Below are 23,141 nucleotides of genomic sequence, written 5' to 3' on the forward strand. Positions count from 1 at the left end.
CCTGCAAGCAGTGGACAAAGCAGGCGGCTGCCAAACAAGTTATAAGGGAGCATGGTGCAACCTTAAATGAGCCTGTTCCCTAATTGATCAGCAACGTAACAATGAAACATTAACCCAATGATGTTTTAAGTGAGGAGTTACTGTATAAGGTCCATTATGGTAGTTCTAGGCCCCCTCCTCTCACTCATGGCACTAGACCCCATTGTGCTAGGCTAGAGCAAAGAGACAGGTGGTCAGCTCTTTGGGGGCAGGGACTAAGCGCAAGGAGAAAGGACTCCCTGGTCCTTCCTGTTGAGCTAGACATCTCTGCCACCAGCACCCCACAGAGCCCTGGCAACCAGGGGGTGCAGCCAGCAGCATGGGGAGCCCACTGTGGCCAAAGGAAACATCCCAGATTGCTCTACCCTGAGAAATCTAGTGTTTGGCTAATTACCTACTCATGGTTGCTTCCCGTATTTTTCATAGTAATATTATAATATGATTGTGTCAATCAATGTCTTTTATGCAAGATGAGTCATGTGAGGTATCATTGAAATGGTTATGAGTTGCTGGATTTGATTATCCTATTCATACACATGTATCATTTTTGCATCTAAAGTTAGGAATATTAACTATACATCTGTACTGCAAGCATTTGCACTTGGGGAACGCCCACCAGACAGAATGCAATCAGACTAACTGGGAACCATCAATGGACCATTTGGGAGAATAGGTCTTTGAAGATGCTAATCTCTCAGCTTCCTGTGGATGCTGCAAATAAACTTTTCAGTTATGGTTGCAGGGTCATGTGATCAAGTCCCCTGGTACTGGAATCCATATTGGAATACCAGTGTTTTTCCATTGACTGGCATGGGAACTAAGTTTGAAAACAAAAGGTTCCTGCCCCATGCAAAACCTATTTAAGGCTGGGGAGTGACATAATCAGGATCATTCTTCACTGAATCCCCACCCAGGATGACCGGAAAAATCAGAAACAAAGACTGGGGGGAGGAGAAGATAAAGAGCTGAGCCCAGGCTGGAAGGGCATCAGGTCTGTGAAAGAAATACCTGGAGTTTTAAGCTGCAAGCAAGAGCAGCTCGCTTCCAAGAATCTGCAATCTGCCTAAAACAGCATTTAGGATGAGAATTTGCTATGTGTATCGCTTTCTGTAGTACCTTGAGCTTAGTTTACGTGTTTTATTTGCTCCGTAATCGACTTGGATTTGTTTACTATCCCTTTATTACAATGTACAATCTAGCTTTTGTAGCTGTTAAACTTTTTGTTTTCTCAAACAGGTTGTAGAATTCATAACTGGGGCACAAAGCTGTGTATATCTTCCTCCACCTTGAGGGAGGAGGAAAATTTCATATGCTTACGCTGTAGTTCTCTGTGCACCACAAGACAATACAATTTTGGTTTTACACTCCATGGACGGGGTGCACTTGAGTGCTGGGCAATTGCTTAGCTGAGCACTCCCACGCAGAGCTGATCTTAGCGTCTGTGTGAAACTGCAACTGGGCATGTCCCTACCTGTGTGTGCGCTAGAAGGCCGGTGAGTCGGGGAAGCTCAGTGGTACCCCAGTTTTAAGTGGCAGCCTAGGGGGAACCCATCACAATGGTCTCTGGGGCTCAGAGAGCCACACTGGATAAAAGAGGGAGCCAGCCATGCAGCAGGATGCTTGTTCATCCAGGCCTTGGCTTGGAACATGTAACCACAGAAAAACACCCTGGTGGGGGTTGGGGGACTGACCACTCCAGACAGAGCCCTTGCTGATCTCCGGTAAGAGGTCCGGTTGTAGGTTCTTTGGTTTAAAATGTTTTGTGCAATGCTTTCACTTTAAGAATAAATATATTTGCTTAGAAAGAGCTGGGGGGTAGCTAGCTGCTTTCTCCTCAGAGGCTATAAACACAAAGTGCAGGCACTGGGCCGTTAGGCCATCTGACTTGCTGGGGAATTCACACTGGAGCCCGGTAACTGTGCAGCCTAGAAATACTCTGGCCAGGAGGGAGAGACTGCACGGTCTGGTGAAGAGCAGGGAGCCTGATAGGAGCAGCAGGCCTGAACCAATACACACACCCTTGTAAGCTCTCTGGAGAAGGCTCTAGTTCTTTGCTATACAGACAGCACCAAGTTGTGGGGGACTGCAGTACAGCTGATTACAGCCTCAAAGCCCAATTTGAAGTTCTGGCCCAAAGCATGAATATGGTGTCCTGCCTTTCCCATCACCAGCAGGGGGCATCCACTGAGCCCACTTGTAGCAGCTGTAGGAAATCACCATTAAACCTGCACAGATTGGAGCTAGACATTTACACTCTCCATTGTACCATCAGCCACCCTGACACCAGAGTATCATGCAGCTGGTAGGGGTAGATGCAGGCAAAGTAGAGACAGCTGCTATGTGGGGGAAGGTGGTGAAGGGGAAATTGGGGCCCATGGCAGGATCATTCATGCCCCAAGACCCAGAACTATGCCAGGGTGAGGGGAGCATGGCAGATGCTCCAGAGCTCTACTTAGACATTCACAGAGGGGATCATTGAATTCAGGGGACCATGCTCTTAGGAGGAGCCAGTTTAAATCCTCTTCAAAATCCTGTCTGCATTTGTCCTTTCTGCTACCTGTAACTCCTAAAACTAAAATCCCTAAGTTACCTATTTCTACACCAGCACGCTCTTAATTTCACTCTTTCCCTGCTACAGAATTACTTGTTTTGGGAAGGTCTGTCCAGCAGCAGCTTAGGGGTTTGAAACATTTCAACAGACTAGAGCCAGCATGCTTCCCCAGCACCATGGCCTGTTTACACAGCATAGCTTTGGCCATGGCTGGTGTGCACACTGACCCTGTTTAGGAGGGATTTCAATCCTTCACACACTGCATTATGGCAGAGCTGGCTGCAAAATTAAAAAATCCTCCTCTATTTCTGTCAATGTCTAAAATTCCCATGAAGAAAGTTTTAGTGTGGTAGCCGTTAGTCTGTATCAGCAAAAACAACGGGGAGTCCTTGTGGCACCTTAGAGACTAACAAATTTATTTGGGCATAAGCTTTCGTGGGCTAGAATCCACTTCATCAGATGCATGGAGTGGAAAATACAAGAGCAGGTATGAAAATAGGAGAGTTGCCTTACCAAATTGAGGTCGGTCTAACTAGACAATTAACAGCAGGATACCAAGGGAGGAAAAACAACTTTTGAAGTGGTAATGAGAGTGGCCCATTACTCTCCTTCTTGTTAACTGTCTGTAACAGTAGGGAGAAATTAGTATCGGGGAAATTAGGTTTAGGTTTTGTAATGACCCAACCACTCCCAGTCTTTATTCAGGCCTAATCTGATGGTGTCCAGTTTGCAAATTAATTCCAGTTCTGCAGTTTCACATTGGGGTCTGTTTTTGAAGTTTTGTTGAAGAATTTCCTGATGTCAGATGTGTGTCTATTTATTCTTTTGTGTAGAGACTGTCCGGTTTGGCCAACGTACATGGCAGAGGGGCATTGCATACGTGCTCCTGTATTTTCCACTCCATGTATCTGATGAAGTGGGTTCTAGCCCACGAAAGCTTATGCCCGAATAAATTTGCTAGTCTCTAGGGTGCCACAAGGACTTTTTTTTTTTAGCAAATTGTTTCAGCAGAAGATTGGACTCTGGGACACTCACCACCAGACCCACATGGGAGTTGTAGCTCAGTTGGCATTTTCCACTACACTTCTGTTCCGAGGTGACTGAAGTTCTGGACACTTCACAACCACAGCGGTTTTAACAGAATATTGTGGACCAGTTTCAGCTGCTGCACAACTTGTGTGTGGGGTGGGGGGGGTGGAATGTTTCAGAGAAGTGGGTTTAAAAATGGTATTTGGGTGCCTCAACTCCAGCCCCAGAGCACTCAACAATTACTAGTTCTTTGCAGCCAATCTGAGCACTTGACCAAGGTCCTCACTGCACAGCTGGGGAAACTGAGGCAGGGGGCTGGACACTCAGCAGGTAAAGAACAAGCCCCACCATTCTACCCACTAGATCAACTGCCCCCCTCCCCCAGCTATGGTTGGGAGCCAGGGCCACAGTTGGGGCCAGGAGTAGAGCTGCAGCCATGGGTGGGACTGGGAGTAGAGCCACTGTTGGGGGCCCAAGGCCGGGGGGAGGACAAGAAGTGGAGCCACAGCCAGGGGCTGGGGCAGAGGAGGGCTGGATGGGGCTCCCTCCTCCCCACCCCATGTGGGCTGGCCCAGGCTCCTCCATGCTCCCCTAGGGGGCACACACCAACAGTTTGGGGGCCACTGCACTAGGTCACACTGTCTCACTGGGCACACCTGCAATACAAGTGTTCTGTTTGCGGTACAGCCCTTGGGGGAAAAGGACAGGGGATGGTACCTTGTCAGCAGGGAGCATGTACAAGCCATGGGCCGGCCCCGGGAAGGACGAGGCATCAGGCAGAGCAGTACATAAAACAAGATTTATTCCGTTCTCAGAGAAACAAGTTTCCATCGCACAGGTTGCAAACAGTTATCGGGGACATGAAAGAAGCCATCTAAAATATACAAGCAAAGCCCAGCCTGGGATCCCGTTGCACGCTGGAGAGAAACAAAGAACCAGGCCAGAAAGCGGCTGCCCTGCGGGACAAGTAGAGGAGTCGGAATGGCCCCGCCTCGGGCATCAGTTACAAAACCACTGAACCGCAGCTTCCCCTGGCATGGGTGAGGGGAGGGAGCACACCGGCATTGCAAGCAGGGGGACGGGAGAGAAGGGACACAGCTAGAGCGCTGACAGTGGCTTGGAATAGCTTTGAAGGGAAAGGCTTGTGCAGGGGATGTTGAGATGAACATGGAGCACAGGGGCAAACCCAGGGAGCTTCCCAGCAGGACAAACTGTTGGGAACCAACGCCGCCAGCCTTTTCCTCACTGAGCCACCTGCCCCCACAGAGCCCAGAGAGCCCCCCTACAATTGCCCCAAGATCCCATGCGCATGGCAGCAGAGAACAGCACCTCTGCCAAGGACCCCACAATCAGGGCAGGCGAGCCCAGGCGCTGGGCTAGGTCCCCAGCGCGGGCAGGAATGAGGGCCCAATGCCTAGCGCTCCACTAAACCCAGTCAAGACACCCTGGCCTGACCCTGCCTGCAGACAGCTCCCCCCACCCACCCTGGACTGAAAGAGGAAAGATGGGGGAGCCTCTGCACACACCACCCACCTGCAGTCAAGGCAGAGGGCAGCGCCAGAGCAGGAGGTGGGTGTGTGACCCTCAATGCAAACCGTGTGTGAAGACTTCATGGCAAAGAGGAACGGGCATGGGGAGCGGAGGGCTCCCCATCAACAAAACAATTTCAACTGGAGTGGGGGGCAGGACATCCCGCTGCCGCCATGCGACCGGGGGCAATGGGCGAGTCCCAGGCGCTTTTGGTCATTGCCTGTGGGACGCCGGGCGGCTGCTCTGGTCAATGCAGGCCAGCCCCTCACTCCTCCTCCCCAGCGCCTGCCGAGGCAGCGGGGGCCTCGCCCAGGGAGCCGGCAGGGGAGCTGCGGTGGGTGAAGCTGCTGCCGCTCTCGCTCCGCTGCTCATCCAGCGGGATGGGCTCCACCAGCGCAGAGGAGAACTTCCGGTCACCGAAGGAGGCGCTCCACTTGGCCTCAAAGAAGCGCTGCAGCCCGATGATGGACTGGACATCTTCCTTGTCCTGGTGGAGGGGAGCACAGAGGCTGGGGGTCAAGAACCACAGCTGGAGACACCCACCATCACCTCCAGATCTGGGATATGGCCCCCATTATCCAAAATGGCCTGTGGCCAGTCTCCCCCAGAACCAGGACACTCCTCTACTGTGACCCAGGAACCGGCTAGTGCTAACTAGCAGAGAGCAGAGTTTGACAGAATCCCCTGGGGCACAGGCACAACAATTCACCCATGGGTGGGGTCTCTACCAAGAGGCAGTAGCCCCAGCAGCCTGCTGGCTCCCGGTCACAGTGAGATGTATGTATGGGGTTGTGTCTACGGTGGAAACTGTGCACTCAAGGTTTGGGGGTGAAGGTAGGTCACCAGAAGGGGGTGAAGATGCTCCCCTCAGGTAGGAGAGGAGAGATGCTGCTTCTCTCCCGCCCACCAGCTGGCCGCGTGCTTCGCTGCTGAGGCCCAGCTACCATCTGGGCTGAAAGCCAATGGAGACGGGGAAAGTTACAGGAAGAAATAAAACAGCAGGAAGGGAGGCAGTTTCGGGGTAAAGGTGAAGGATTGTAGTGCACCCTCACTCCCCACTTGCAGGGGGCATGAACAGAAGATCACAGCCAAGCTAGGCTGTAATACACTCGAAGGACTTTGGAGGAGAGACTTGCTCTTATAAGAATGGACAGGAACTAGCTGAGTCCAGGCTCTACTAGGAAACACTGTTCCCAACATTTTCACCTGCTCTCATTTGAAGCCCTTCTCTGTCCATGATCCTGGCAGCCTTGTGGTGTGCGACAAACCGGAGGGTGATCTGCGGCTGGCTGGGGGCACCAGCGGCAGATCTGAGAACCATGGGTATTCAGGGGGACACTGGCCTGAAGAGAGCTAGCAGGGCCCACATAGGCAGAGAGAGGAGAGCTGGGGTGGCCTGTGGAGTTGGGGAGCTGAGCCACACTCAGGTACACACTAAGCACAGGTGGTAGCGAGGTGCCCAGCTCTGGCCACCCCCAGGGTGTGCCTCATACCCACCCTGCCTGATGCTTTACGATCAGGGCGTACCCCTGCCTGCCCCCTGGCCCAGCCTGAGAAGGGACATGCCTCTCCCCCCACTGCCAACAGGGGAAGGAGGGTCCCAGGTCACCCCTCACCTCCGTCAGCTTGTTGAACTGCTTGATCATCCGCCACACATCCTGGGCAAACTCCTCAGAGGAGCTGTAGGGTGGGGAGAGCTTCTCCTGCAGCTTGGCTCGGATCAGGGTCAGGTCGATGGTGTCCTGACCCTCCTGGGGGAAAATGGCAGGGGTCAGGCCTGGCCCCACCAGCCAGAGGCCCCTGCCTTCCCTGAGCCCCACCCTGTCTCCCATGGACCCTCTCCCCGCCAGCCTCCATGCCAGAAACCTTCTCCCCAGAATAGGGTCCCAGCACTCAAGTACTAGTGACACTGTCTCATGCCTGGGGCTCTCCACAACCCATGCATCAAGGGAAGCTCCCCACCTTCAGCACCTCCCACATGCCTCATGAAGTGAGCATACCCCGAACACAGCATCAAGTGCCCCTCCAACCCCCAGTGAATCAAGCACAGCCCCCCACCCCCACCTTGACTCACCGTGGCGGTCGAAAGCCGGTGGAGAGGCCGACACGGCTCATGGCACAGCAGCTCCAGCAGGACACGCTCACACTTCTGCCAGGTCAAGGGGGACATAGCAGAGTTAGGAGCAGAGACCCCATGACCTCCCCTCCCACTCAGGGCCAGGCTAGATGTCCCCAGCACCCCAACCCTGGCTGTGGCTCCATGGAATCAAACAAGAGCAAGGCCTGGCCCCAGCCATGTGACCCCACAGACAGCACAGGGCTGGCCAGCTCAGAGAGCAGAGGATGAGCGCTCTGCCCATATGCCCGCACTCTGCATGGTGCTCTGAGGCAGGGAGAGACGCTCTCCCCAAACAAATCCCTGTCACTTGGACCCCAGCCCGACACACAAACCCTCTGCTCCAAGGGGGTGAGTTTATTGGGGCCCTCGTCATCTTCCGAGGTGGAGAAGTTGGTGCCGTCCTCCTCACCAGGCGCCGGCAGTTCCTGGCACAGCAGGCACTTCCACTCCTGACTGGGGAACAAATGAGAGTGAGCACTGCCCCCCACACTCCCAGCCAGACAGCAGGTGACTCCAGTTCCGAGAGGACATCTGCTCTCTCAGTACATCAATAGTAGAGCTGGGGACAGAACCCCGGAGTCCTGGCTCCCAGCCCCTTCCTTCCCCAACCACTAGACCTCACTCCCCGTCCAGGGCTGGGGAAGTGGATAGGTACCTGGGGATCTCCTGCAGCACTGGGAGGTGGCAGTCCAAATGGTAGCACTGCTCACACTGGTTACACATCACAACAGAGCCCGCCTTCCGGCACACTCTACAGTGGGCAGCATTGGCTGACTCCAGCGCCCCCTCCTGGCTCTGGCCTGGCGTCACATCCAGACTGGAGCCAATGCTGCCACTGGGGGAGATGAGGCGGGACACGGAGCCCTCGGCGGCCAGGATATCCTGGGGCAGGACAACGGGCTTGGTGTCTCTGGGCTCCTCTGCTGGATAGTCGATCGCTGCCTCCATCTGCTCCTCCTGGGGGGACAGCAGGGTTTAGCGTTAGCTCCAGCAGCCCGGCCACACACTCCCAGTGGGACAGGGACACCCCCAGGGCTGGTGTCCATATGGCCAGGAGCGCAGCACCACCCACCAGGACATTGCCCCACCCTGGCCCCCTAGAGCAGGCCGACCGGGTACCCCAAAGCAGCACCTACCTTGACTATGGTTCCAGGCAGGGTGGTGCTGGGGGGCTGGGCAGCAGCCTGCTGGGCCCCACGCTCAATGACGATCAGGTTGTAGTCCTCGTTACTGTTGCCGGGGAAGACCTTGAAGACAGGTGGCTGGCTGTCGGCCGTCAGGTCCAGGTCCAGCCGCTCCAGGCTCACCCGCGGCACCTTGCGCATGACGTTGCCGTCCGAAGGCCTGGGCCTGCAATGCAGCACAGTTGGCTCAAGGTATGACCACTGCCCCACACCTGGGTGGAGGGGGTCACAGCAACAGAGGATCCACAGGAAGAAGAGGGACAGACAGCATGCAGCAGGCTGACAAATACAGCCCCACTCCCCCAGCCATGACAAGGACCCCACTCCTTCCCCAGACACCAGGGCAAGGACTCAGCTGACTTACCTCTTCATTCCCGATACGTGGGCCTCAGTGCTGTCTGCTGAGGAGAGAAAAGCCAGACATGAGTCAGGCAGCCTCTCCCCCCAGCCTGGTGCCCCCCCATCTCCCTGGGGGGGAGGGGGGGGATGCCCATATCCACCCATGCTGCCAAGGGAAATCCCAAAGGATCCAGAAGAGGCAGCCTGTTTCTAGCCCTGGCATGGGTGGAAAGGCAGCCTTCCAGCAGCATGCCACCTGCCTGAGTCTGCAGAGAATGATGGCTGGTGGGTTTCTCCAATGCTCAGCCCTGATGAGCGTCACTTTAACTGCATCCCTGTGGAGGGTATGGGCCACTGGAAGGGCAACAGGACTGGCAGCTGCCCGTGGGGGAGCTACTCCCACATGATGCCATGCCACACCCTCTGACGAGTCCCCAGGACCTTGCTCTAGGGCCAACCAGGATATCCAAGGGCAGGGTGATACTCTGCTCCCCCCGTCTCCCCCCCAAGCACTCCCTGGCCCTGGGCTTCCCAGAGCCTCTTACCCAGGTCTCCAATGCCTTCCTCCTGGGTGTCCATGGGCTGCAAAGGAATGAAAAGGGGGACATGTCAAGGGGAACTCAACCAGACCCCCCCCACCCTGGGAGACCCCCAATCCCCCCCATTCCCAGCTGCCGGCCCGCCTCTACCCAAGAGGCGCTTAATGCCAACTGAAAAGGAGGTGCAGAGGGGTGGTGTGAGTCTGGTGCATGCATCTGAGGTCTCAAATGAAAACTGGTGTCAGCACTGGTGCTCAATATCTCAGTGAACAAATGCACAAGTACTATGAATGCCTGCTGAAAATATATTCCTGAAGTCTGCACGGAGATATCAGTCTGCAGAAAAAAGTGACAAACAGGTTGTCTCAGTCAAGTAGCATATCTAGCTGTCTGTTTAAATGTAAATTAAGTATTGTGTATTTCACAACAATCTGGACTGGATGCAAGTGAAGGCTTGTGAGAATTCCAAAGAGAAACTAAACAGGAAGCAAGCAGCTGCCAGGGTTTCCCCTGTCTACAGGCGTACATCAAAAGTTTGTGATCTCTGGGAGGCAGAGAAGACACTTCCCCAAGAGGCGGGTAGCTACAACAGCAGAAGCCCTCCCATAGCACCCTGTTGATATGGAGGGGTTAGGTTGGTATAACTACAACACTCAGTTGTGTGTATTTTTCACACCCGAGTAACATAGTTATACGGATACAGATCTGTAGTGTAGACCCAGCCTACATGCCATGATGGTAAGCAAAGGGCTGGCCCTGAGAGCTGCATCTTACAAGCTGGTGGATGGTACTAGCAGGCCTGGTGATTTGATGAGTGTTCAGTGGATAAAGGGCTGAACATGCCCAGCTTCTGGGAGTTGGTGTGAGCCCATCGCTATCTGGACAGCAGTAGGTTGCCAAAGGCTAGTGGTTACAGGGGGGCGTGATCTATAGCAAGCACAGACAAAACTCTCTCACTCTTGACAAGTAGTGCCAAGGGGCCACACAACCCTGGGTACCGGCATATACCCATCCTCAGCACCCCACAGGGAGTGGACAAGTTACAGGAATCTCCTGGGTCTGGTATCTATACACTATCTTGCCAGAGTCATGTCAGGTTAATACTGGGAGCCTGTCTCCCACTGCTCAACTTGTCGTATGCAGTGCTGCTATAGCAGTGTTGGTGTCCCAGGATATCAGAAACTCAAGCTGGGTGAGGTCATATCTTTGATTGGACAAACTTGTTAGAGAAACAGACCAGCTTACAAGCAGCGTTGTTTATTGGACAAGAGATTACCTCTATCATCTTGTCTCATCTTAAATGAGATGATAGGTATATGCACATGTGAAGAGTTGTCTGTAGACTGAAATTACTCCCTGTGGGAAATTATGCACATCTGAGGATGCACAGAATTAATGTGTCTCGCATAATTTTGTGATTTTCCCCACCTAAAATTTTTTGCCTAAGTGCTGCAGTTCCACCTTTTGCCCACCAGAGGCCGATGTGGTGCCAGACCAGCCAGTGCATTCATGCCAGCTGTACTAACACTACAGTGGCCTCTGGTGAGCAAAAGGCAGAACTGCAGCCCTTAGGCAAAAAATTTTACGCGGGAAAATACAAAATTCTATGCCCAGCGCCGCAGAATTCCCCAGCAGTAAAAGTTCATCCCAGCACCCTGCCCATGAAGCCAGTTTAGGACAGAGTGGGCAACACAGGGCTGCTTGGGGGTGTCAGACTGGGGTTCAGAATGGCTAGTGGGGGGGGAAGACAGGAGCATGGTCTCAGGAGTTAGTGGGGTGACAGTGTTGAGCCCGGGGACGAGGGCTGCAGAGACCCATGGGGAAGAGGGGTACAGGGACAGGGGCAGACGTGCCTGACAATGGGAGAGGCTTGGGTCAACCAGGGACTGCCTGGGGGAGGTCTCCCAACACCCTAACAATCCCCCTTCTTCCCACAAGAAAAACCTCCCACCCACCCCCAACACCTTCCAGGTTCACTTCTAGGCTCCTTCCTCTCTCAGCTCCTGTTACCCCTGCCCCCCCAAGCCCTTACACTGCTTCTGACAGGTGCAGGAAGAGGTTACTCACCTTGTGCAGTAACTGAGGTTCGAGATGGCTGTCCCTGTGGGTGCTCCACTTTAGGTGTTTGTGCGCCCCTGGACTTCTAGTCGGAGATTTGTAGCAGCAGTGTCCCGGTAGGCCGTGTACACGCAGCAGCCATCTCACACCGCTCAGAACAGCTACCCAGCACGCACAGCCACCCGCCCCTCAGTTCCTTCTCTACCTGAGAGGACTGAAGAGAAACTCAAACGCACAGGGGAGGAGAAGGGTAGTGGAGCACCCACAGGAACAACAATCTCAAAGAACCTCAGTTACTGCACAAGGTGAGTAACCTTTTCTTCTTCGAGGAGCGTCCCTGTGAGACTTCCACTTTAGGTGACGTAGAGCGGTGCCCCTCTTTGGAGAGGAGGGGCTTCGGAGTTACTAATGTTGAAGGGAGCATCAGCAGCTGAATGTTGCTCTAAAGCGTAACGTTTGGTAAATGTTCTGGGACTGATGCCCAGGTAGCTGCTTTACAAATGTCAATGATAGGTATGTCTTTGAGAAAAGCTATTGATGTGGATATAGCTCTGGTAGAGAGAGTGTGCGTGAAGTCCGGAAGGAGGTTCCAGATCGTGTTTTTGATAGGATAATCTGATACAGTCAGAAATCCAAGAGTCGCTGTCTGGAAATGGTTTGGCCTTGGGAACGTTCTGTTGTGGATATAAATTGGGATGATTTTCTGAATGTCTGTTCTTTCTATATAAAACCCAAGCGCTCTACGAACATCCAGCGTGTGAAGGAACACTTCCCTGTTGTCTGCGTGCGGCTTTGGGAAGAATACAGATAAGTAGATGGGTTGGTTGAGACGAAACAAGGTGGCAACCTTGGATATAAATTATAGATGTGGACCTAAGATTACCTTGTCTGTGAGGAATATGGTATGGGTGGGTTTACCATTAGGGCACCCAGCTCTCCCACCCTCCTTGCCAACGTGATTGCCACTAGTAAGACGACCTTCATGGATAAGTGTAACAGTGAACAATTAGCTAGTGGCTCGAAGGGTTTGCCCATGAGAGTATGGAAAACACAGTTGAGGTCCCACATGGAGGGACGGGGGAAATCTTAGTGTGGACTAAGTATTCTGTATGCCTTTGAGAAAGCGTTTAGTTAGAGGGTGGGCAAAGACAGTGAGTTCATCTATTTTAAGAGAGTGGTAAGTGGTAATGGCAAATAAGTGCACTCTGAGGCCTTGTCTACACTTACCGGAGGATTGATGCTGCGGCGATCGATGCATTGGTGGTCGATTTAGCGGGTCTAGTGAAGACCCACTAAATTGATCGGCAATCACTCTCCAGTATTCCACCGGATCAAGAAGAGTAAGGGGAGTCGACAGGAGAGCGTCTCCCGTCGATGTTGCGTAGTGTGGACCCCTCAGTAAGTAGATCTAAGCTACGTCGATTTAAGTTATGCTATTCACGTAACTCAAAATTGCGTAGCTTAGCTAGACTTTTCCTTTTAGTTGAGACAAGGCCTGAGTGAACTAATGGAAAGCATCAGCATGTATTCGATATTGTGGGTAGTAGTGCTGATTGTGGGGAAACCTGTTTTTCCATATCGTGCAGGGACATACGTTTCCACTTGTGCCTGTATGTTTTCCGTGTAGAGAGTCATCAGCTGTTCAGTAAGATATCCTGTATTTCCCCGGTTTGTCATCCATGAATTAGCCACAACTTGAGATGGAGAATCTGAATATTGGGGTGGCGGAGGCATCTCATGTCCTGTGTCAGCAGGTGAGGCACAAGGGGGAAGGGTCAATGACAGTCTTGTGACCATCTGATTCAGGTACGGGAATCACGTTTGTGGCGCCAGTTGGTGCAGTTAGGATTAGTCTGGATTTGTCCTTTATCTTGAGAAGTATGTGGCTCAATAGCAGAGTGGGGGGGGGGGGGGGGGGGGGAAGGCATACATCAAGGGGGCTTCCCATTTCATGACGAAGGCATCCCCCAGGGAACTGTGTCCAAGTCCTGCCCGGGAGCAGTATTGTGGCCATTTGGCATTGTAATATGTTGCAAGGTGGTCTATTGAGGGAAAACCCCATAGGAGGAATACAGTTTTCAGGATTCCTGGGGCCAGTTCCCATTTGTGTATTCGCGAGAAGTGTCTGCTTAGGTTGTCTGCTGTGACATTCTGGCTTCTCGGTAAGTAGGCTGCAATGAGATCTATGTTGTTGGAGATGCACCATTCCCAAAGGTGAAATGCTTCTGCGCCAAGCGGGTAAGACTGGGCCCTGCCTTGGCGATTTATGTAGAACACAGTGGCCAAGTTGTCCATGAGGATCTGGACGGTCTTGTTGCGCATCAGTGGCAGCAAGCATTTCAAGACACCTTGAGTTCCAATAAATGTATGTGGAGGGTGGATTCCGCAAGGGATTACCGGCCTTGGATAGTATTCTTGGACAAGGGTGCTCCCCCATCCCACGAGGGAGGCGTCCGTGGTGATCATTACCAATGGGGTGTGTCATTGGAACAGAACATCTATACAAATGTTCGTTTTGTCCACCATGTGAGTCTTTTACCTCGCTGGGCACTGTCAGTCTGTGTATGGAGTGCTTGTGTGGGAGTTTAGACAGTAAGAAGCCAGGTTTGTAGACCTCATACGAAGCCTGGCATGCTTCACAACAAACGTGGTGGCCCGGCATGTGCCCTAGGAGTTGTAGGCACATTCTGGAGGATGTTTGTGGACTGATTTTTACCATTGTAATAAGGTTCGTTAGGGCAACAAAGCATTGTTGAGGCAGTCGTGCTGATGTTGTGGTGCAGTCTAGGTGAGTGCCTATAAAGTCCAACTGTTGGGTTCGAATTAGGGTAGATTTCTGAATGTTTATTTGTAATCCTAAATTTACAAACAGGGGTGTTGTGACGTGAAGGACATTGACTGCAGCTTGGTAGGTGGAAGCTTTTAGGAGGCAGTCTCAGTAGGGAAATATCACACCATCTGCAAAGACACGCTGCAATGACAGCGAGGACCTTGGAGAATACCCATGGGCCTGTGGATAATCTGAATGGGAGCACTCTGTACTGGTAGTGGAGGTTCCCAAGCGTGAATTGGAAGAAAATTCTGTGCACCAGATGAATAGTGAGGTGAAAATAGGCATCTTGTAGGTCAAGGGCCGACAGCCAATCTCCTTTCTCCAATGCTGGAATTATGGTTGCTAGGGTTATCATCTTGAAGCACTGTGTTCTGACAAATTGTTTAGCTTGCACAAATCCAAGATGGAACTCCATCCACCGGTTTTCTTCTGGGTGAGAAAGTGTAAATATAACCTGCTCCCCTGGTGCTTGGCAAGTACAGGTTCTACAGCACCTAGTTGCAGGAGGTGGTTTACCTCCTGCTTTAACAGGTGCTCGTGAGATGGGTCCCTGAAGGGGGTGGGTAGGTGGGATAGAGGTAAAAGGGATAGAATAGCCCTTGCATATGATTTCCAGAACCCAATTGTCTGATGTAATAGTTGCCCAGAAGGGTAGAAGGGTGTTGGGTGGTCCCCAAATGGGCAGGAGATTATGAGGGACTTTGGCAGTGGAGTATGTGGGGCTCTCATGCAGTTGACCAATACGTCAAGATGCTTGTCTGGATGTGGATGGTTGAGACATCGCTGACTGCTCTGGGGCTTGTCAGCATCTCGTCTAACGTTGTTTGTGGTGCTGGTCATAATGTCTCTGAGGTTGGGCATATGGGGCAGTGCAGAAGCATTGGGTATAAAATCTGCCCTGTCTCTTTTTGTTCACAGGGGCATATATACCTAGGGTTTTCAATGTGGCACAGGAATCCTTGAGAGTGTAAGGATGCAGCTGTGCCTTCTGTGAACAGTTTTTGACCTCTGAAAGGTTAAGTCCTCTACTGCCACCTGAACTTCCTTGGGGAAGCCTGAAAGTTGGAGCCAGGACACCCTCTGCATGACTATGGAGGTGGCGATGGAGCGGGCCACCATGTCAGCGGAGTCCAGGGAAGCCTGTAAGGCCATTCTGGCAATGAGGGAGACTTCTGTTAGGTTAGCTTTATACTGTTCTTTATCTGTTGGAAGATGTTCATGTACACACAACATTTTTGCACAAATGACAATTTTTATTGGCCAGCAATGCAGAATGGTTTGGCTCTGTGAAACTGGAGGGTCGCCGAGGAACAGGCCTTTCTGCTAAAGAGGTCTAGACGCTTCCAATCTTTATCATAAGGGGTGGTCCTAGCCAGATGTTGCTCTTCCCTTTGATTAACTGCCTCTATCACCAATCAATTAGGGGTGGAGGAAGCAGGGGTGAACAAAAACTTGGCTCCCTTAGCTGGGACATAGTACTTCTTGTCTGATCTTTTACAAGAAGGTGGAGCTGTAGCTGGTGTCTGCCAGACCATTTTTGCCAAGGTCCATGATGGCAGCATTGATGGGTAGTGCAATCTTGGCAGTAGGAGAGGTATGGAGAATATCTGCCAGCTTACGCTGTGCCTGCCAAGGAAATGTTGAGGGAGTCAGCCACTCATTTAAATAATTCCTGGAAGGATTTAATGTCATCGCCTGATGTGGGAGGAGGCAGCAGTACTGTTGCATCAAGAGACAAAGAAGAGATGTGGGTGGGTAGGATGGCGCCACACTGTGGTGGCTCTTCAATTGCTTCTGCTTCCTCCTCAAGAGCGGGGGCGGGGGGGGGGTTGTTTAACACCAGTACTGAAGAGAGGCGCTCCTGGGGTGGACGTGATGCGAAGAGGTCTGCCTGACTAACAAACGTCTCCAGCATGGGCAAGCTTGGTGTTGACGGAGGAAGCAGGCTTTGATTAGAAATCATTGTGATTGCAGCCAGTGCTGTAGACCTGCTGAAATGTATTGGTGCAGCAGGTGGCGCCATCGCGCTGCTCCGTGGCTCTTGGTACTGCTGGTACCAGGGCAGATTTGGAGGTCGGAGATGGCCTTTGCTGAGGTGATGAGTGAAACCACTTTTTTGTGGCTTTCTGCGGGACTGAGTCCTTAGCAGCTGTTTTGAAAGAGGATCCCATGTCTGATGCCACCGCGGGTGAGTGCTGGCAGGGAGGGGTCCTGTGCTCAGGATCAGAAGCAGGTCGAAGGGATTTCTCCAGCATCGTAAGTTTTAATTGGAGATCCCTAGCTTTTCTAGTTCTCACTGTCAGCTTTCTGCAGTGGTGGCCCTTCTGTACAATGTGTCTCTCTCCCAGACAACGGACACACTGCGAGTGACCATCTGAGACAGGTATTGACAATCGACAGGTCAGACAGCATTTAAAACCGGGAGAACCAGCCAAATCAGAGAAGCTGTTCACAAAGAAGGAATAGTCCTCTACAAATTTCTGACTAGAAGCACAGGGGTGCACAAACACCTAAAGTGGAGCATCCACAGGGACACTGCTCAAAGTTCTGTATTGTAATTTAAATGAATTACATAAAATTCTGTATTAATATGCCTGGTAAGGAATCTATTTGTCAAAAAACATTTCCTGAATCTTTGTCTGTATTATTACAGACATACTCGCTCAGATATTTTGAAATAAATTACCAAAATAATTGTAACTGGTATGATTATATTGTGTTATTTTGACAAATAAAATATGCAGAATTTTGCAGACTTTTCAAAGATTGTGTGCATAATCTTAAATTTTTCGGTGCACATTTTCCCCACAAGTAAAATTATGGTCTTAAGGTCTAAGTTAATAAGCTGAAAATGTCTCTCTCCATCTGCCTACACATAAGTTAACTGTTCCACACTTCACAATGAATGCTTATTTACCATCTGAGCAAAATGTTAGTGACTGCAAACCTGGGGAGAGATTTTAGACAGGAAAATACAAGCAGCTGGAGTTACCCTGTTTGCAAGGGAGGACAATGGATTTTTGTACCAAAAGACTCACTTTGCATTCTTCACCTAGGAAGTACGCAAGCCCACTGCCAGCTTCTGGGAAAACAAAGATCACAGCACCAAGCTGTTAAATACTGGGAGAAGAACTTGGGTGAGAGACCCTCCTGTCTAATAAACTTCGTCTTGTTAGTTAAGTTTAGGCCTCAGAATGTGTTTTGTGACTTAACTTCATATGTAACCCTTCATTTTCCACAGTTCTCTAGCATTTGAATCACTTGTGTTAAATGAACTGGTACTTGCTTTCTCTAAAGCACAAATTTAGTTGCTGCGTGTTAAGCGGAGCTGCCTTCGAAGGTGGAACCAGTAAGTTGTGGTGTACTGTGCCTTTGGGAATAGAGGATCCAGGAATTCTGTGAGTGTTCAATAGACAGGGGGCAGAACACCAAAGGGGAACCCTCTGGGTATGTCTGTCTACACAGACAGGAAAAACCCACAGCTGGCCAGGGCCAGCAGACTTGGGATCTCAGGGCTGTTTCTTGCAGTGTAGACGTGCAGGCTTGGACTGGAGCCTGAGCTTTGGGACCCTCCCAATCCACAAGGTTCTAGAACCTAGGCTCCAGCCCAAACCTGAAAGTCTACACAGCAATGAAACAGCCCTGCAGCCCAAGCTGGCTGGCATGGGCCAGTTACGGGGTTTACCGTCTAGACACCCTCCAAGTACCCTGGGGGGTTGGAATGTGCTTAGCACAAGCCTGCAGAGTGACGACACCAGCGTAGGCACCAGGCCCTGGCACACCCCTTGCCGTGCCGGTCTGGCTTCTCCTGGCCCTGCTCACCTGCACAGTGGAGGATGCTGGGGCGCTACCCTCGCTGATGAAGCAGTCTGCCTGGCTGTTGGGAGAGACCATCGGCTGCAGCAGGGCTCCTGGGGCCAGCTGTCCCTTGCTGATGACGGTGGACTGCACCGAGACTTGTTGCACGCCCTACAGGGAAAGGGAGAAGTGCCTGTTACCCCCATCGGAAGGGCGGAGCCTGGTGCATGGGCCACCCCACTGCCGCTACCATTGGAGAGAGGCTCCCCCACCATCTGCCAGGTAGCCGCCGGAGCATGGCACCCACCTGAGTCCCATTGACCTGAGGCAGGAGTACCAGCTGGCCCATGACTTGCTGCTGGCCGTTCATCTGTAGGAGACCACGGGGCTGCACCAACTGGAGCTGCATGGGCTGTACGTAGGTGCTGCCGGCACCACTCTTAACCACGGGGGCCGTGAGGATCCGGGTGGGCTGCACTGGTGGCTGCAGAGGCGGAGGCTGGCTCTGGGAGACAGCAGCCTCGGGCCGGTTCGGGACCATGGGAGGGACATTCGTAAGAGGAGCCAGTACCTGGGGAGTGCCGGAGACCTGTTTCACCCCTCCTCCTGCCGCCGCCGGGCCGGTGGCGTTGGCACGCTGGATCTGCGCGTTGGGGGCTGCGGCCTGCAGGGTGCCGCTCCGCTCTGAGACAATTGTTCCTGGAGAGAGGATGGGCATGTTAGGGTGCATTTAAACAGAAGCACCTGATAAGGGAACAGGGAACCCAGGCCTGAGTTAGGTCCATCCCTGGGTTTCCACAGCCCTTTGTGTACCCAGTCCCAGCCCCCAGCCACACACATCTAAGCTACAACAAGCACGGTGTGTCCCATGACAGCTCCTGGAAATACAGATGGCACAAGGAGCGACTGAGGCAGGCTGGCCATTTGGGATCTGCTCCCATGGCACAGTGGGGTGCCCTGTGCACTGGCTTAATGCCCACATCCCACTACAGCACTCCCCACCCTTGGCTGGTCCTGCTGGGGGGGGGGGGGGGGGGGGGAGGCGGGGGGGAGCAGATTTCAGGTAGATCCCAATGCTCAGAAAGCAGGTGCAGGACTGGGCCCTGCAGTCCAGCTACAAGGAGCCTGACTCCCCTCCACACAGGATCCACTCAGCTGTGCCCAACAAGGCAGGGGTCATTTGGTTGGCAAAGCGAGGGCAGTACCTGGGTGTTGGCTGAACCTGGATGTCAGGCTACCCAGGTGCAGTGACACCTCCCTGACATCTGCAGTCAGCCAGCCACTTCTGCACCATCCCTGGCTCTGACATTATGGGACAGGAAGGCTCATGTCACTAGGCTTGTGACCTGTGTACAGAGTGGTCCCCTACTGTCCTGCCACAAGCCACTCACTGGTCAAGACCCAGCTCCTGGAGAGGAGGGACAGCCAGAACACTGGGCTCCCAGCACAGACAGCATATGACTCTTATGCCCCGTGCAGCGCCGGGGAGGAATACAGAGGCCAACATTGTCTGGGATCTCTGCAATCCCCTTCCCTCCACAACACATACCCGCATCTTCTCAAAGCCAGTGACTCTCCCAGACACCCCCAGCCCCACAGCTCACCGAAGGTCTCCGCACTCTTGGTCCAGGCGTTAAGATCCCACTGGAACTTCATGTCCCCTTGGGGCTCCACGGGGTCTACGATCATCTTGAGGGCACGATGCAGCTGGAAGTAGATCTTTTGGGGGAGGTGGGGGTGGGAGAGAAGGAGAGGAACAGATGGTCACACCCAGGGTAACGATGCTGCTGAAACCCAGGAACCTGGATCCACTCATCCTGTCCTCTCCCATGTAACCCTGGTGTGGCCAGGAAACCCAGACACCTCAAAGCGATTGGACTCTCCATGCAGTAGAACCCACCCTCACAAGCTTCTTGGGGGGGGGGGGGGGGGGGGGGACAATGCTGGTCCCAGGCTCCCACCTCATAGTCACAGGTTGGTGCACCAATGAGACAATGCTATGGAAACAGGGAAGCTTCAATGGTGTTTGTTTTGTGAATGTGTGTATGTTTACAGACTGGCCAGCGATTGTGTTCTGGGTGAATGGGTCAGATAGGGATGTTTCCTCCCCTAGGAGTCAAAAAAGAGAGTAATTAATGCCACCCCCGCCAACACCACAAGTAATAGCTCTGCTTGGTCTGACCTGGCTCAGAACTGCATCAACTATCAGCTCTGTGCTGGGGAGAGGATGGGTTACTCACTTAATCCAAGCACTGACAGAAGACTGACAGGCTAGGGTGCATTTAAACAGAAGCACCCAAAACAGCCACCCCCGCAGCTGGGAGCTCCAGGGCCACTGCCCCAGCGGCTGAAGCAGAAAATGTCAGGTTTCTGTAAGTCCCAGTTTCCATGCCTTCCATGACCTCTGACACAATCTTAGCCTTAGTCATGAGCTTCAAAGGGCTCTTAAACAATGTAAATCCCCCTCCTGCAGTTATGCAAATAGCCAGTCTTCTGAACAAAAGAGGGGCCACATCAAGGGTCCATCTAGCCCAGTATCCTGCCTTCTGCCAGCGATCAATGCCAGGTGCTTCAGAATGAACAGAACAGGCAATTAATGAGTGATCATCTACTATCATCCAGTCCCAGTTTCTGGCAATCGGAGACTAGGGGCACCGAGTGCATGGGGTTGTGTCCCTGACCGTCTTGGCTAATAGTCATTGATGGACCTATTCTACATGAACTTAGAATCATAGGGCTGGAAGGGGTGAGAGGTCATCTAGTCCAGTCCCCTGCACTCATGGCAGGATTAAATATTATCTATCCTAGACCACCCCTGACATGGGTTTGTCTAACCTGCTCTTAAAAATCTCCAATGATGGAGATTCCACAACCTCCCTAGGGAATTTATTCCAGTGCTTAATCACCCTGACAACTTATCTAGCTATGCCCTGAGGAAAGTACAAGTCTACTGATTGTCTGCTCAGCCGAAGTGGTTATGAACTTGTAACCCCAGAAAAACCCCTTTGCTGGGGTTCGAAGGACTGATCACCAGCAAGAACCCTTCCCAGATGATCTCTACTAAGCTTAATCAGCACACCTGCAGGTTTTTGTATTACTTTCACATGTTTTCTACAATGCCTTCACCTTAGGAATAACTGCTTCCTCAGAGCTGAGTGCTAACTAACCAGGGACAACCACACTGAGGATAAAAGTGCAGGCGTTGGCCTGTTTAGGGCATTTGACTTGCCACGGGGATTTACAGTGTAGGCTGGCTGTGCAGCCTAGCAATATCCTGGGCAGGAGGAGAGACATGGGTCTTCGCCCAAAAGAGCGGACAGCTGTGGAGCCTGGAGCGAGTGTCCCTGCTGGACCACGGAGGAGGAATGCAGGTGCAGTGACCCTGAGCTGTGACACGTTGCCTGACACCTGCAAGAGCCTCACCCCCTTCAGAAAGCCAAGTGGAGAGAAGATCTCCACCAGAACCGAGCCTGGAGAGCACACTGCAGCAAGTATAGCTGAGCCAGAGATCAGGGTCTGTGACCTGGCACTAGATGGGCCCCATTGTGCTGCACCCCCTACCCATCTAGTCACTCACCAGTTTCTTGGAAAGCAGCAGGGCAGTGTTGTTGTCACTCTCCAGGGCCCAGGAGGCGAAACGCAGGATGTGCTCCTGATGGCGCTGCAACTTGGTCATGGCCCAGTGCTGGCGCTCCAGCTTCTCCTGCTGCCCCTCGGTCACTTTCTGCAACACAGCCAGGTGCCAGCACCCCATCAGCAACTGCATAGAGACCTGCCCTTCCCCCCGCCTCGCCAGATGCTGCCACATGCCCCGGGCTGCAGTGCAGACTGTGTGGACAAGTGGGAACTGCCTAATATTTTAACGAATGATATGCACGGCTGTGAACTGAGTAGGGATTGGTGCCAATGCAGGACAGACTCCTGCTTGGAAACTTCTCAGCTGGATGTGCATGGCACAGCTCATGGGGTGGGCCAGAGGGCAAGAGTCAGACACCTTGGGGGCTGGCACAAGGGAAGCGTTCCTCCAAAGGACTGTTTAAGAGCGGAGATGGAGCCACAATAGGGGAAGCCAAGGGGGACAGCTCCCTTACTCCCTAGGAGTAGGGAGATAGCAGGTTTCAGTGCTAAGATCCACATGTGCTCAGAGGAATTCCTTACACATCTGTTTTCAAGGCTCCTGCCAGGACAGCAGGAGGGCGAGTCAGTGGTTTGCTCCACAGGTGGGTTGGGAGGGCCCCCCCACAATATGCACTCACCTGTGCGTCATTGACCAGCACCTTGCCCCGTTTGTTGAGCTCCTTCATGATTTGCAGGATGGCCATCTTCACGTCCACCTGCACCCTCTTCTGCACATCCGTCACCTGCCGGATCCTGCGTAGCCAGCCAGAGCCACATGCTGAGTATACCAAACACCCACATCCACTGCCCTCCCCAGGGCTTTCTGCATCTCAGCCAGCCAAGGCGTGAGGCTGGGAGAGGTTCTGCAATAGCACAGCTCCCCTGTCCCATCCCTTGGGCTGGTTAGACACAGATGTGATCCCGTGCAGCTGTTGCTAAGGCAGGAGTGCTTCTGACATGGGCCTTGGCCCAAGCCCAAACTTCTGCCAACGCCAACTGCTTCCTCCTCAGCTAACAGCAGCCCCGGAGGCCTCTGTCTTGACCGTGCCTGCCAGTTCGGACCCACTCTTTGGCTCATGGGGAATGCAGAAAGCCAACAGGAGTCTGTTCGGCGACGCAGGCATGGACACTGGTGGCAAACATACTCTGGTCTTAGGCACATGCGTACCCACAGTGGAACACATAGGGACCAGCACTCAAAGAAAAGATCTCAATGCCGTCCTGCTCCCCCATCAAAAGAAAGGGCTTCCCTGTGCATCTTTGGGGGTGAGGGAAATCCCTCCTTGTGACTCAGCAGCATGGACAGGGACCCCCCATGGTTGGGATGCTCAGCAGGGCTACATACGAGGTGCGCACTTCCTTGGTGGATTTCTGCAGGTTGGCGTGCTTGTCCCCCAGGCGCTTCACCAGCGCAGCCAGCATCTTGCGCTGATTCCTGACAGCATCCTCCAAGAACTGGTATCTGTGGAGATGGAAGTGGAGAGTGACACTCAGAGCTGGCCAG

The 23,141-nt window shown here is 52.8% G+C and overlaps 2 protein-coding genes across 5 annotated transcripts in view; both read right to left on the reverse strand.

Moving 5' to 3' along the window:
- Window positions 1-4,404: 4,404 nt before the first annotated feature.
- Window positions 4,405-23,141, reverse strand: part of TRIM28 (tripartite motif containing 28) — a 51,589-nt gene continuing 32,852 nt past the window's right edge. The window contains exons 5-18 of one of the 4 annotated variants that reach the window (XM_037888688.2): window positions 22,983-23,099; window positions 22,276-22,390; window positions 21,597-21,743; window positions 19,624-19,738; window positions 18,327-18,718; window positions 18,044-18,190; window positions 9,337-9,373; window positions 8,817-8,853; window positions 8,405-8,618; window positions 7,924-8,225; window positions 7,601-7,721; window positions 7,224-7,298; window positions 6,766-6,900; window positions 4,405-5,636 (exon numbers count right to left, since the gene is read on the reverse strand). In XM_037888688.2, the coding sequence (XP_037744616.1) occupies window positions 5,415-5,636; window positions 6,766-6,900; window positions 7,224-7,298; window positions 7,601-7,721; window positions 7,924-8,225; window positions 8,405-8,618; window positions 8,817-8,853; window positions 9,337-9,373; window positions 18,044-18,190; window positions 18,327-18,718; window positions 19,624-19,738; window positions 21,597-21,743; window positions 22,276-22,390; window positions 22,983-23,099 (2,176 nt within the window). In that variant the 3' untranslated portion in view covers window positions 4,405-5,414. The remainder of the gene's footprint in view (window positions 5,637-6,765; window positions 6,901-7,223; window positions 7,299-7,600; window positions 7,722-7,923; window positions 8,226-8,404; window positions 8,619-8,816; window positions 8,854-9,336; window positions 9,374-18,043; window positions 18,191-18,326; window positions 18,719-19,623; window positions 19,739-21,596; window positions 21,744-22,275; window positions 22,391-22,982; window positions 23,100-23,141) is intronic. The other 3 variants (XM_043534437.1, XM_037888689.2, XM_043534438.1) reach the window with 3 other exon arrangements.
- Window positions 5,761-16,850, reverse strand: LOC122463614. The gene is made up of 2 exons (XM_043534449.1): window positions 12,158-16,850; window positions 5,761-5,770 (listed from the first exon to the last, which is right to left on the reverse strand). Exon 1 carries the CDS (start codon window positions 14,105-14,107, stop codon window positions 13,136-13,138), a length of 972 nt encoding a protein of 323 aa, XP_043390384.1. The 5' UTR covers window positions 14,108-16,850; the 3' UTR covers window positions 5,761-5,770; window positions 12,158-13,135.

Source organism: Chelonia mydas, chromosome 23 (assembly GCF_015237465.2).
Source record: "Chelonia mydas isolate rCheMyd1 chromosome 23, rCheMyd1.pri.v2, whole genome shotgun sequence".
In the NCBI taxonomy this organism is placed as follows: Eukaryota; Metazoa; Chordata; order Testudines; family Cheloniidae; genus Chelonia; species Chelonia mydas.